The sequence below is a fragment of the Sturnira hondurensis genome, unplaced genomic scaffold (assembly GCF_014824575.4).
Source record: "Sturnira hondurensis isolate 20B ecotype Veracruz unplaced genomic scaffold, ASM1482457v3 Scaffold0018805, whole genome shotgun sequence".
Classification (NCBI taxonomy): Eukaryota; Metazoa; Chordata; class Mammalia; order Chiroptera; family Phyllostomidae; genus Sturnira; species Sturnira hondurensis.
This window is the reverse complement of record NW_028091436.1, coordinates 2,404,855-2,416,035: the sequence shown is the minus strand read 5'-3', so window position 1 is coordinate 2,416,035 and position 11,181 is coordinate 2,404,855. Positions and strand designations below refer to the sequence as shown.

Genomic DNA, 11,181 nt, shown 5'->3' with positions numbered 1-11,181 from the left:
GAGGCTGCATTCCTTAACTGCGTGGGCTGGGGCCAATGGCTCCATCAACCCGTGCTTCACAGGCCTCCTCTGTGCAACAGAAATAGGGGATCTGCCTGCCGGGGCTGCTGCGTAGGTTGCGCGACTAATCACGGAAACTCTTAGGACTGTGCCTAGGTCATGCGAGTGGTCTGCGTTAGCCGGGTATGAACGTCCCATGACCGTTTTCTCGTCTCGGTGCTGTAACTACGGGGAACTGGTGCCTCCGGCCCCTTGGGTCCCCTGGGTGCATTTCCCCAGCGGGACGTACCACCGCGTACGACACCCCGAGCGGTATGCGACCCGAGGCCCCCCTCCTCCACCAGAGCTGGCTCGCGGAGGGCTGGACCCGGGGGCCCGCAGTAAACGGTCCGGAAAGGACGGCTCGCGCGGCCGCAGGGTGGAGGAGAGCGGCGCGCAGGCCCGCCCTCCGGTTCCGGGGCGGCGGGTGGGGGCAGGGCGGGACTTTTTTTCCTTCCGCGGAAGCGGAGGCACACTGCGTGCTGCGCAGACGTCGTAGTCGCCGTCCGCCGAAGAGGAGGAGGAGGAGGAAGGTTGAGGCGCCGCAGGAAAGCTGAGGAGCCTGGTGCTGTCGCCGCCTGCAGCCCGGAGCCCTGTCCTCGTCCCCGCCCGAGCCGCGGCGATGGATCCGGTCGCTGCGCCGCCTCCCGGCCCGCGCCCCGCGCCGCCGCTCGGGGCCCCCGGCCCACTGGGCGAGTTCCTGCCGCCGCCCGAGTGTCCGGTGTTCGAGCCCAGCTGGGAGGAGTTCGCCGACCCGTTTGCCTTCATTCACAAGATCCGGCCCATTGCTGAGCAGACGGGCATCTGTAAGGTGCGACCGCCGCCGGTGAGTCAGGCGAGCGCGCGGCCGCGGGGCCGGAGCTGGTGGCGGCCGGGCGCGTCCCGGCGGGCGCGGCGGGGCCGGGCGGGCGGCTGCGGGGCGGGCGCGGCGCGGATGCGGGACGGCGAGCGGGGGGGCGGCCGGCCGGCTGGAGTTGTCGTGCGCGCAGCAAAGTTTCAATATGGCGGCGGCGCCGGGTCCTTTGTGTGGCGGGGCCGGGCGGCCTCACCTGGGCGCCGCGCGCTGCGGGGCCGGCCCGGAGGGGTGGCGGGGCGACCTGGGGGCGGGAGCGGGCGCCGGGCGGCGCGGGCTGGGCGGCGAGTGGGCGGGGGCAGGAGGCCCTTGGAGGTGGGGGCCTGGGGCCGCGGCGCCGTAGCTCCCCGCGGGACGGGGTGGGGGTGGGGTAGGGGCTCCTGAAACGACCCCCGCAACGGCTCTAACGGCCGGGGCACGGAGTCCCCGCGGCCCCTGCGCGGCCACCCTCGGGCGGGCGGAGGCCGCGTCGGCCGGGCGGCGGTTGGCCGGCCGGGGCCGTTGGGACGGGGTTTAACTGTCGCTGCTGCGCCTGCACGCGACGCGGCGCCCCCGCCCCGCCCCCGGCCCTCCCGGCGCGCGGCCCCTCGCAGCTCCCTCCGGGGCCGCTCCGCCGAGACCTTCGCGGTGGCAGGGACTCCCTCAGGCGAGCGTCCTGTTGGGGGAGCAGATTTGAGGGAACTCCTCAGCGAGAACCCGCGACCCAGCGCCCCCTGTTCACAGCGCTTAGTGCCGCCGGACAAGTTTGACAACGGCGGTGACACGCGCCGGGGAAGTCTCCGGCTGGCCCAGTGGGGGCTTGGAAGTGGGCCCGGGAGGCGCGTCGCCCCCGGACCCGCACACGCCCGTGGGGCCTGGCCCGGCCGCGCTCGGTCCGAGGATGGCGTCGTGGGTCAGACGTCTGGTCTGGCCCGGACGAGAACAGGCTCCTGACACTCCGGGGACTTGACGTGGGGCAGATGGAGCGGCTCCGCATCCGCCGCTGCGGGGCTCGTCGTCTCCTTTGTCTGGGGACTCGGTGGCCCAGGGGACGGAAGCGTCTGCAGAAGTCGAGCTCCGGATGGAGAAGGGTCTTCTCGGAACAAAGGCGCCCCGGGCGGCGGGTGCGAGCCACTCCTTAGGAAGCGACTTGCGAACAAGTGGTTTCCTAGAGTCGGAGCGGAGCCCCGAGAGCCGGGGCCGGGGGACCACGCTTATCAGCGGCTTCGTGCGCCCAGGCTTGGGCGTGCGCTGCTGTGCGAATCCGGCCGCGCGGGCGTGGGGCGGAGGGGGCGTTTCGAGGCGCTTCTGCCCTTTTGTTCTAGGCGTCCTTCCCGGCGCCCACGGAGCAGCTGCCGCCTCGGGGAGCGGAACCGCCTCGTTTGTGGGAGCTTAGGGTGCGAGACGCTAGGGGTCAAAGGCAGTGCAGTGAGACCGCCGGTCCGCGCCGGGACCCGCACGAGGGGGGAAGAGCTTTGTTTGGGGTGACGCCGGCCGGGTGGGACATCAGGCTGTTTCCTGAGCTGCCTGTTTTTTGCCCTTTAGTCTGTCTCCTCATTTCGTTACCTTTGAAACGCAGATTTTCATCTCTTTCTTACAAGTACTGGGGTGTCTTTTGAAGTACATGTTGTGTTTTCCATGTCACTGTGTGGTACTTGGAGACGGTATTAGGCAAAAATAGTTGGACGGGAGTGGATGTGATGGTGTCGACACCTCCGTTGCCCGCAGAGGCTTCCTGTCCGGCCCCCCAGAGCTGGGCTTCCCTGGTGGGTCCAGGGGGTCAGGGTTAGGGCTAAGAGGCCCAGATGGCCCAGCAGACCCGGTTCCCAGCGGTCACTTCCCGGGGTCACCAGTTGGATCCCTTTGTCTTTTTAGCCCAAGTGAAAAATCCTCCATGTTCAGTGGCCCCGGAGCCCGGTCCCTCTTGTTCCTGCTTGTCTGGCTTCCTCTTTTCCGTCTCATCGGCTTTGGCCTAATCTCTGTTTTCCCAGTTTTCTGGTGTCGGTCACAAAATTTTCTGTAGTTGCGATTCTTCCGCCAACTTAAACCCTTAGCATCTGGAGAAAAACTTATCAACAGCAATCATTCTTGAACGAAGGAAGAATGAGTAACTACTTTAAAAAATAACAGCATTGTTGAGACAGTTGATATGCTATACAATTAATCAGTTTTTCACAGAGTTGTACAACCATTATCACAGTCAAAGAAACCTCATACCCATTTGTAAATTACTTTTTAAGAAGACTTAGGACTGTACTGCTCAGGAAAAAAACATTCTTTCCCCTTATTCTGTAGGAGGCTGGGTAAAGTCCTGTAGTCCTTGTTGGAAATTGTCTGTGTTTGCAAAGCACAACCAGACCTCACCGGTTGTGGGCTTTGTGTGGATGTTTGAACTTGACTTGGCCAGTGGTGAAGTGGAGCTAGCAGGAGCCACAGACACATCCCTCCAGTTGACTCTGACGAACATCTAATCCACAGAGTCAGTGGACGGTTTGGAATGGGCTGTGAGTGACACTGGACACGTGCGAGTCACGTCCCTCCCCCACTGGAAAACTTCCTGTGCGTATAGTATTTGTGGGGTTTTTTAAAGATTTTTAAAATTTATTTATCTTAAAGGGGAAGGGAAGGAGAGAGAGAGAGAGAGAGAGATCAATGTGTGGTTGCCTCTCATTCGTCCTCTGCCGGGAACCGGGAACTGGCCTGCAACCCAGGCATGTGCCCTGACTGGGAATCAAACCGCGATCGTGTGGTTCGCAGGCCCGTGCTCAATCCACTGAGCTACACCAGTCAGGGCTTAGAGTATTTGTTTTTAAACTTGCAGTCTAAACCTTCGAGAGAGTCAAAGGAATACGGAATTGCCTTTGAAAAAAATCTTAATGTTCTGTATTAAAGCTGGGGCTTGAATTGTTTTGAGACACTTAAACTTAAAGATTAAAGGAAATTGTTAACCTTGAATTTCATTCTTTGTCTTTGAGGTACTTAATTTTTTTTTATGGTGTGTTGGCATAGACATGGAATATTTTTGGTTTGATACATTAGTAGTAAAATTGTTTATTTCTTTAACCTGGGGACAATAAGGAGGTCCAGGGTGTTTAGGATACTTTACTATAGGCAGACAAAAATCTGCCAGTGAATTTTCTTTCAGAAGGGGAAAACTCCCCCAAAACTACTTGATAAAAAAAGCAGAAGATGGTTCATGTGCTCTAAATGGGATCTTTCTGTAGAATTTTGTAGCCTGCCATTGCTGTCTCATTTGGAGCACATTAAAGTCTGGTGTAGCTCAGTGGATTGAGCATGGGCCTGCGAACCAGAGTATCGCGGTTCGATTCCCAGTCAGGGCATAGGCCTGGGTTGCAGGCTGGTTCCCAGCAGGGGACACACGAGAGGCAACCGTACATTGATATTTCTCTCCCTCTCTCCTTCCCTTCCCCTCTAAAGAGAAATAAATAAAATCTTTAAAAAAAAAGTCTGACTGTGGAGAGGGGTGGAGGGGGAGCTGGTACCCCACCCCCGCTCCCAATGTGCTCCTCTGTCCACAGGCCGTCTGTAGGTTTAAACAGCAGGTAACCTAGAAAAACCTGCTTTCCTCTCCGTACAGTCCTTTTAACGTGGCTTGTGTTGAGCTCGTGGTGTGATTTTAAAAAAATATATTATTTATTTTTAAAGAGAGGGAGAGAAACATGGATTAGTTTGCCTCTCGCTCGAGTGCCTCTACCTAGGGAGTGGCCAGCAACCCAGGCCTGTGCCCTGACTGGGAGTTGAACTGGTGACCTTTTGGTCCGAAGAGCCACACCAGGGCTGATTTTTCCCTCCTTTTCTCAGAGAATTAGATTCTCTCTATAGATGATACTAATATACCTGCCTCAATGCAAAGGTCATTTCAACCTCAAAAAATTAAAGTTGGGTGGAGTAAATGTGGGGAACTGAAGGCCTGGCAGTACTTTTCCTTTCAGAAATTTCTGTCAAGTTAGCATCAAAGAGAGATCTCCAGAGGCGTAGTAGGTAGGGAGCCCCTTTGGGGTGAGTGGACTACGCCCATGTCCTTTAGATTATGTAAACCGTGAGAAACTACTAACTGGATGTTAAAATCTTGAGTCGTGAGAAACTTGTTTTAGACCTGACAGCAGTGGGCAGCCTAACAAGGTGTTTTTTTTTTAAGGTTTTATTTATTTATCTTTAGAGGGGAAGGGAAGGAGAGAGGGAGAGAAAGATCAATGTATGGTTGCCTCTCTTGTGTCCCCTGCAACCCAGGCATGTGCCCTGACTGGGAGTCGAACCGAGATCCTTTGGCTCACAGGCCCACTCTCAATCCACTGAGCTACACCAGCCAGGGCTGAATTTGCTTTTTTATACTTCCAAGTTTATGAACCAGACTAATGAGGAAAAGCTGTTTCTAGGGCAGTGAGTCTTTTATGTTCCATAATTATGTTTAAAACAAAGAGGTGGAATTTGATTTAACGCATTCTTGTAAGTCCTTTTTTTTTTAAAACACAAATTTCTAATTGTAGGTCCTTTCTCTTTTTTCAGTTTATTTTTATTTTAAGAGAGAGGGGAGGGAGAAAGAGGGAGAGAAGCACCAACAGTGAGATATCTCATGGTGGGTGAGAGACATCAGCCTGGTGCCTCTTGCAGGCCCCCGCCCCGAGGCCCCGCCCCAAACCTGGGCAAGTGTTGGACCGGCTCCCTCTCATTCACAGGCCCAGTGCTGAACCCACCGAACCACACCAGCCAGGGCGACCCTTCCTCTGACAGCATCATTGCCATACCCTTCAGAAGTGGCTTTGAATCATCGATATGATCATGTTTTACTTACTTTTTATTCATGTAAGCATTCTTTAGGGATATGAAGAGTAGGTTTTTTCCTGTCAGCCATCACTTCCAGGGTATAAATTAGAGCATTTTTATTAGGAAAATATTCAAGCCATACACATGAACTTTAAAGACTATAGTCTCTTTAGCTATTTTCCTGGGTATAAGAACAGAAAGTGTAGCTGCAACATGGGGGTTGTGTAGCTGTCTTATTGTTTGGGGGAGTGAGGTTTCCAGGCTCAGTGAGTGACGGTCCCTTTGTCCAGGTGGGATGGGGACTGCGTTTCCCAGCTTTCACACGTGGCCTGGCTGCAGCTGTTGGAACCTGTGTGGAAAGTCAACCCCTTCAGGCCAGCGCTTGGTGGTGCTGGGTGGAGGGCCTTCTCCACTCTCCGCTCTTTGTGGTCTTCCTCTCTGCCAGATCTGCTCTCAGCCGGACCAGGCTGGGGACGTGGGGTGATCAGGGAGTGGAACGAAGTCCGGGTCTGGAAAAGGGCCTCCTGGGTCCTGGTCGTTAGGTTCACATGGCTGTCAAAACCAGTGGTTTGACTTTCAGCAGAATTGCTGTCTAACTTTCCTGTGTATCAGATGTTCAAAATGAGCAATTTACTACTTATTTATGTATTTCTAAAAAAGATTTCATTTATCTTTCTATAGAGGGGAAGGGAAGGAGAGAAGGAGAGAAATGTCAAGGTATGGTTGTTGTCTCTCGTGCGTCCCCTGCTGGGAAGTGGCCCGCAAAATGAGCAATTTAAAAGTCAGGTCACTGGAAAATATTTTCTGTTGACAACCCCTTAAAATATGATTCTTTCCCAAAAAATAACAACTTCATTTCTCAGATGGGAGCCTCGTTACACACTGCCAGGCAGAAGCTCACATAATGGACAGCTTTTTAGAACTTGATGATTACATTTCACTTAGTTATCTGTTATTTTACAGCATGTAAAATTTAAGGACTATTTTGCAGGGATAAAAATAAGCTTCACCGAGGAGAGAATGCGTGGATTTTTATGTATTTTTAAAAGTCGGTTTCTCTTATGTAGAAGGAGTCATCACTGTTTCTAGATTTAAAAAAATAAGTGGGTAGAATCTCGAGTCTGATTCCATCGTGACCTTGGACAAAGTTATTTTCTCTGGAGTATGCCTTTGTCTGTTAAAAGGGGATCTGACATGGATCGAGGACTGCTGTCCAGATTGATTAACTGATGTCCCGCAAGGAGCTTAAGCCCCGAAGCTTATTTGCTCCCCACTAAGAAGATTTGTGAGGCAGGGCTAGTACCACGTACATGTCCCTCATTTCCCCACAGCTCGTGGACTTGTAAAAAGTGACACTTATTCTTGCCATTTCACCAGCTTGACTAGATTGTAATGTGCAGAAAACTTAGGTCTAAAAGCCTAGTGTGTTCTGCACGCTCGGTTAGAGCCTTTGTTGGGCACATATGCCTGTGAGGCATACACTGCAGACTGCAGACACCAAACATTACGACTTCACTCTCGTCTCCTAACTCCAGAGACAGACAGATCCCTATCGAAACTGCGTAATTACTAGGTCTCTGAGGCGAGATCCTCCCAGTTTTCTGTGTGGTTGTGCCAGTTCATCACTGGGCAACATTTAAACCAGATGGTCCTGGCTCATCATCATATCCCCCCGCCCCCAGCACTGACTCGGGGGAAGACCAGGGAGCAGGGTCTCCTGGGGTTATGCTCTTGTAGCTTCCTGTTGTGGTCAAGTGTAGGGGGGTGGGGAGGGACAGGGTTCTGCCAAGAGAGTTTTTGGAATATAACCTTCATTTGGTAAAGTTCCAGGTGTTCCAAGATTTCTCTTCTTCCGGAGGGGCTCTTACCCGGCATTATGTCCATGCATTTTGGACACTCCGAACAGCCCCCCCCCCCCCNCATTTTGGACACTCCGAACACCCCCCCCCCCCCCGACTTCCCAAGTGGGCGGCTGGCCTCAGGGGCTTCTGCAGGTAGGGTGGGGGTTTTTAGAAAGTTGCACTTGATGGCAGCCCCGTCTTCTGGACTCTGCATCTGCTTTTTTCCACTGCTAGCCTTGGGGCTTTTCCCAGCCTCCATTTATAAAGTTTCTTTCTCATATAATAGGTATTTGCTCATCAAGATTTTTTGAAGGAGACAGGGTTTAGAGTTTGATTTAGGATCCAAGCTAATTTGATTTTGGAGGTCGGTTGGTATCAGAGAACAGATTTCGTGGAAAGAATATTAGGGTAGGAATCAAAACATTGGATTTCTGGTGTGTGTACCTTCCCCCCTAAGGTGTGACAGCCTCAGAGACAGGGAGACTGCTGAGAGAGGTGAGGTCACTCGTCTCCGCTGTTACAGCTTCTAAAGGACAAATCAAGGATTGCAAACCACAGCCTCTTTTTTAAGATTTTATGTATCTATCTTTAGAAGGGAAGGGAAGGGAAGGAGAGAGGGAGAGAAATATCAACGTATGGTTGCCTCTCGTGAGTCCGCTGCCAGGAATTGGGAACCAGGAACTGGCCTGCAACCCAGGCATGTGCCCTGATTGGGAATCGAACCGCGATCGTGTGGTTCGCAGGCCCGCGCTCAATCCACTGAGCTACACCAGCCAGGGCCATACTTCGTTCTTTTAGTTTATCAATACGTATGAGCCCTGCCATTTCCTGTACTGTTCGTTGGTTGCCTGATTGATCTGTATGGAAACTCCTGGCTCGTCAATGTCACTGATCATCGTGGGGCCCAAGTGTTTGAATTTTAAGTAGCTCCTCTGGTCATTTGGCTCCTGTTAATAAAAGGAATTCTCTTAACCTGCCAACTTCAGAAATAGAAATTCTCCACTGCACTATAGGAAACTGGGGAAGTCCTTTTTTGCCTGGCTCTGGTGAGGGACGAATTGAACTGGGTCCTTGGGGTTTGTGGTGGTTTCCATTCAGACAGTTACTGATAGCATTGTTTTCAGGTTCTAGGGACAGCTTTGACTGGAAAGAACTCGGTGCACTGCTGAGAACTAGGTTACGTAGTGTGTGTGCAGGTAGTGGAGGTCGTATGGAGAACAGCGGAAGCTAGTCGGGGCTGGGGGTATGGAGGGGGGTGGAACACGAGGAGAGGGTGCTGCCTGGGATGTCTGGGAATGCTTTGGTTCAGGAGGAAATGAGGTGTACACTGAGGAAGAGGATCGTGACAGAACCCCAGAAACACAGCGTTTAAAGACCGAAGAGGATCTGGTTGGAGGCTGCAGGAAGTGTGCTGGGAAGCCAAGGAGAGAAAAAGCAGGTTCGACCCTTCCTGGCTGGTATGGCTCAGTGGGTTGAGCGCTGGCCTCTGAACCTAGGGGTTGCCAGTTCAATTCCCTGGTCAGAGCACAGGCCCTGGGTTGGTTGCAGGCCAGGCCCCCATTTTGGGGTGAGGTTGGGGGCGAGCTGCAGGCAATCTTTCGGGGTGTGTCTCTCTCACATCATTGTTTCTCTCTCTTCCTCCCCCCAATCAGTCAGTCAGTCAGTCAATCAAATACATCTTTAAAAAAAAAGAAATGGTCTCTTTGTCCTGGGATACTAGGAATGAAAGAAAACAGTCAGAACTACTTATGAGGTCCGTTCCTTGGGGAAAAGCTGCTGCAGTGCAGCCATTTGACCCCCACACGGCTTGGTGTGGGCGTGGGGATTGGCATCTGCACCGGCTGCCGTTGTTCTAGGGGAGAAGGTCTGGCGAGGCCGTGGCCCCGCTCGGTGGCTTCTGTACCATGATGAGATGCCCATGAGGGTTTGAAAGGAGTGATGCTCTCCTGCTGACTTTTCGTTATGACCTGCTGTGTTGTCAGAAATCCGAGTCACTCCAGTGCAGGGTAACTTTGGTAGACACTGGGGACGTTTTGGGAGAGAGAAGGTCTCCATGCGATGTACTCACTCCCTTGCTCCCTTGCTTATAAACAAGATGGTTCTTAGTGGTTCCTGTGAAGTGACTCAGAAGGGAACTCGCTTGGAGGTCTGGGCAGCAGTATCGGTTGGAAGACCGTTTGATGTTCTCAGATGGTTTTGACAGTAACAGATAAGTCATCTAGAGGCCCTGCAATATATAATATTCTTGCTAAGTTTTATTAAAGTGGTTAAAGAGGAACTTACTGGGACTAATGCTTAAAAAATAAATACCATGGCGTTTCCCCCTTTTTTGTATATTTTCATTTATTAATAGATCCATTAATAGACCCAATAGTCCATTAAAATAATGTGTTTTTTGGACTATAAGATGCGCCTAGGTTTAGAGAAGGAAAATGGGGAAAAATTTTTGAAGTAAAAAATGTGATAGAATATTTAATAACATAATATTTCACCAAGGTAAATGTAAACAGAACTCAAGAACAGCATTAACAACCATTATTCCTCCCAAGTTTTGGGGGGCTGCATCTTACAGTCCGAAAAATACGGTAGTCCTTTGCCTTTCTAAGAATTTTTTCCCTTGAAATACTGCATCATTTGGTTAGGACATGTGATGTATTTGAAATTAGAAAAATTTTTAAAGATTTTATTTATTTTTAGAGAGAAGGGAAGGAGAGGGAGAGAAACACCACTGTGTGGTGTCCTCTCTTATGCCCCACAGTGGCCTGCGCTCAGTTTACTAAGCTACACCAGCCAGGGCATGTCTTTGAAATTTTTTTAAAATTGATTTTAGATAGATAGAAAAATAGAAAAGCAAACAAACATTGATTTGTTTTTCCACTTATTTTTGCGTCCATCGGTTGCTTCTTATGTGTGCCCTGTCCGGAGATCGGACCTACAACCTGGGCCTAATGGATGATGCTCTAACCAACTGAACTAGCTGGCCAGGGGGAGCCTTTCCAAGTATTTAATACTCAGAAATTAAGACATTCTTTTAAGTAAGTCGTTCTGTAAAACTGAAAACCAATACTTTATTAGGCCTGATCTATCTATAGGAGCTGTAACTTTAGCAAAAGTTTTCTTATTCCTTGGTACTTATATTTTAATACCGTGTATGTTCGCAAATGATCGTGTTGGTATTTTCAGGATTGTTTTTGGTAGTAGGACTGGTTTGACATAGGTATGTCAAAAATGTTGGCATTATACAAATACATCAGGAAATCATTGCGATTTGTGAGTAGAGGAAGCATTTGAAGGGGCTGCTCTTAAAATCTGGGTGGACAGTGTTCATTGGAGGGGCAGGTTGGATGGGAGAGTCCTCTCGGGGCAGTTGTTCCCGAGATTTGGGCCACGACCGTGGTGGGGTTCACAAGACCCCTGCAGCAGGTTGAAGGGAATGTTCTCTTTTCAGCTAAATGTCAGTGGCCAGATTTTCTTCACATTCTTGCAGCAAAGCAACACGTTACAACAGACGGACTGTAGAAGATCTAGAAGATTGGAAAGTCTAGCTTGTCTCTCTTAAGCCAGGTACAAAGAGAATTGTTACATCTGTGCAAAGTGAGACGACTCTTCTCGCTACTTTCTTCTCGTTATTAAGTTAAATGATTTAAAAAATGTCTTCTAATTTCTAATGTGATCAGAATGAGT

The 11,181-nt window shown here is 51.2% G+C and overlaps 1 protein-coding gene across 1 annotated transcript in view; it reads left to right on the top strand.

Annotated features, from left to right (window-relative positions):
* Nucleotides 1-512: 512 nt before the first annotated feature.
* Nucleotides 513-11,181, top strand: part of KDM5B (lysine demethylase 5B) — a 49,360-nt gene continuing 38,691 nt past the window's right edge. Inside the window, exon 1 of the mRNA XM_037070577.1 lies at nt 513-865. Within this exon, the coding sequence (XP_036926472.1) occupies nt 662-865 (204 nt within the window). The 5' untranslated portion in view covers nt 513-661. The remainder of the gene's footprint in view (nt 866-11,181) is intronic.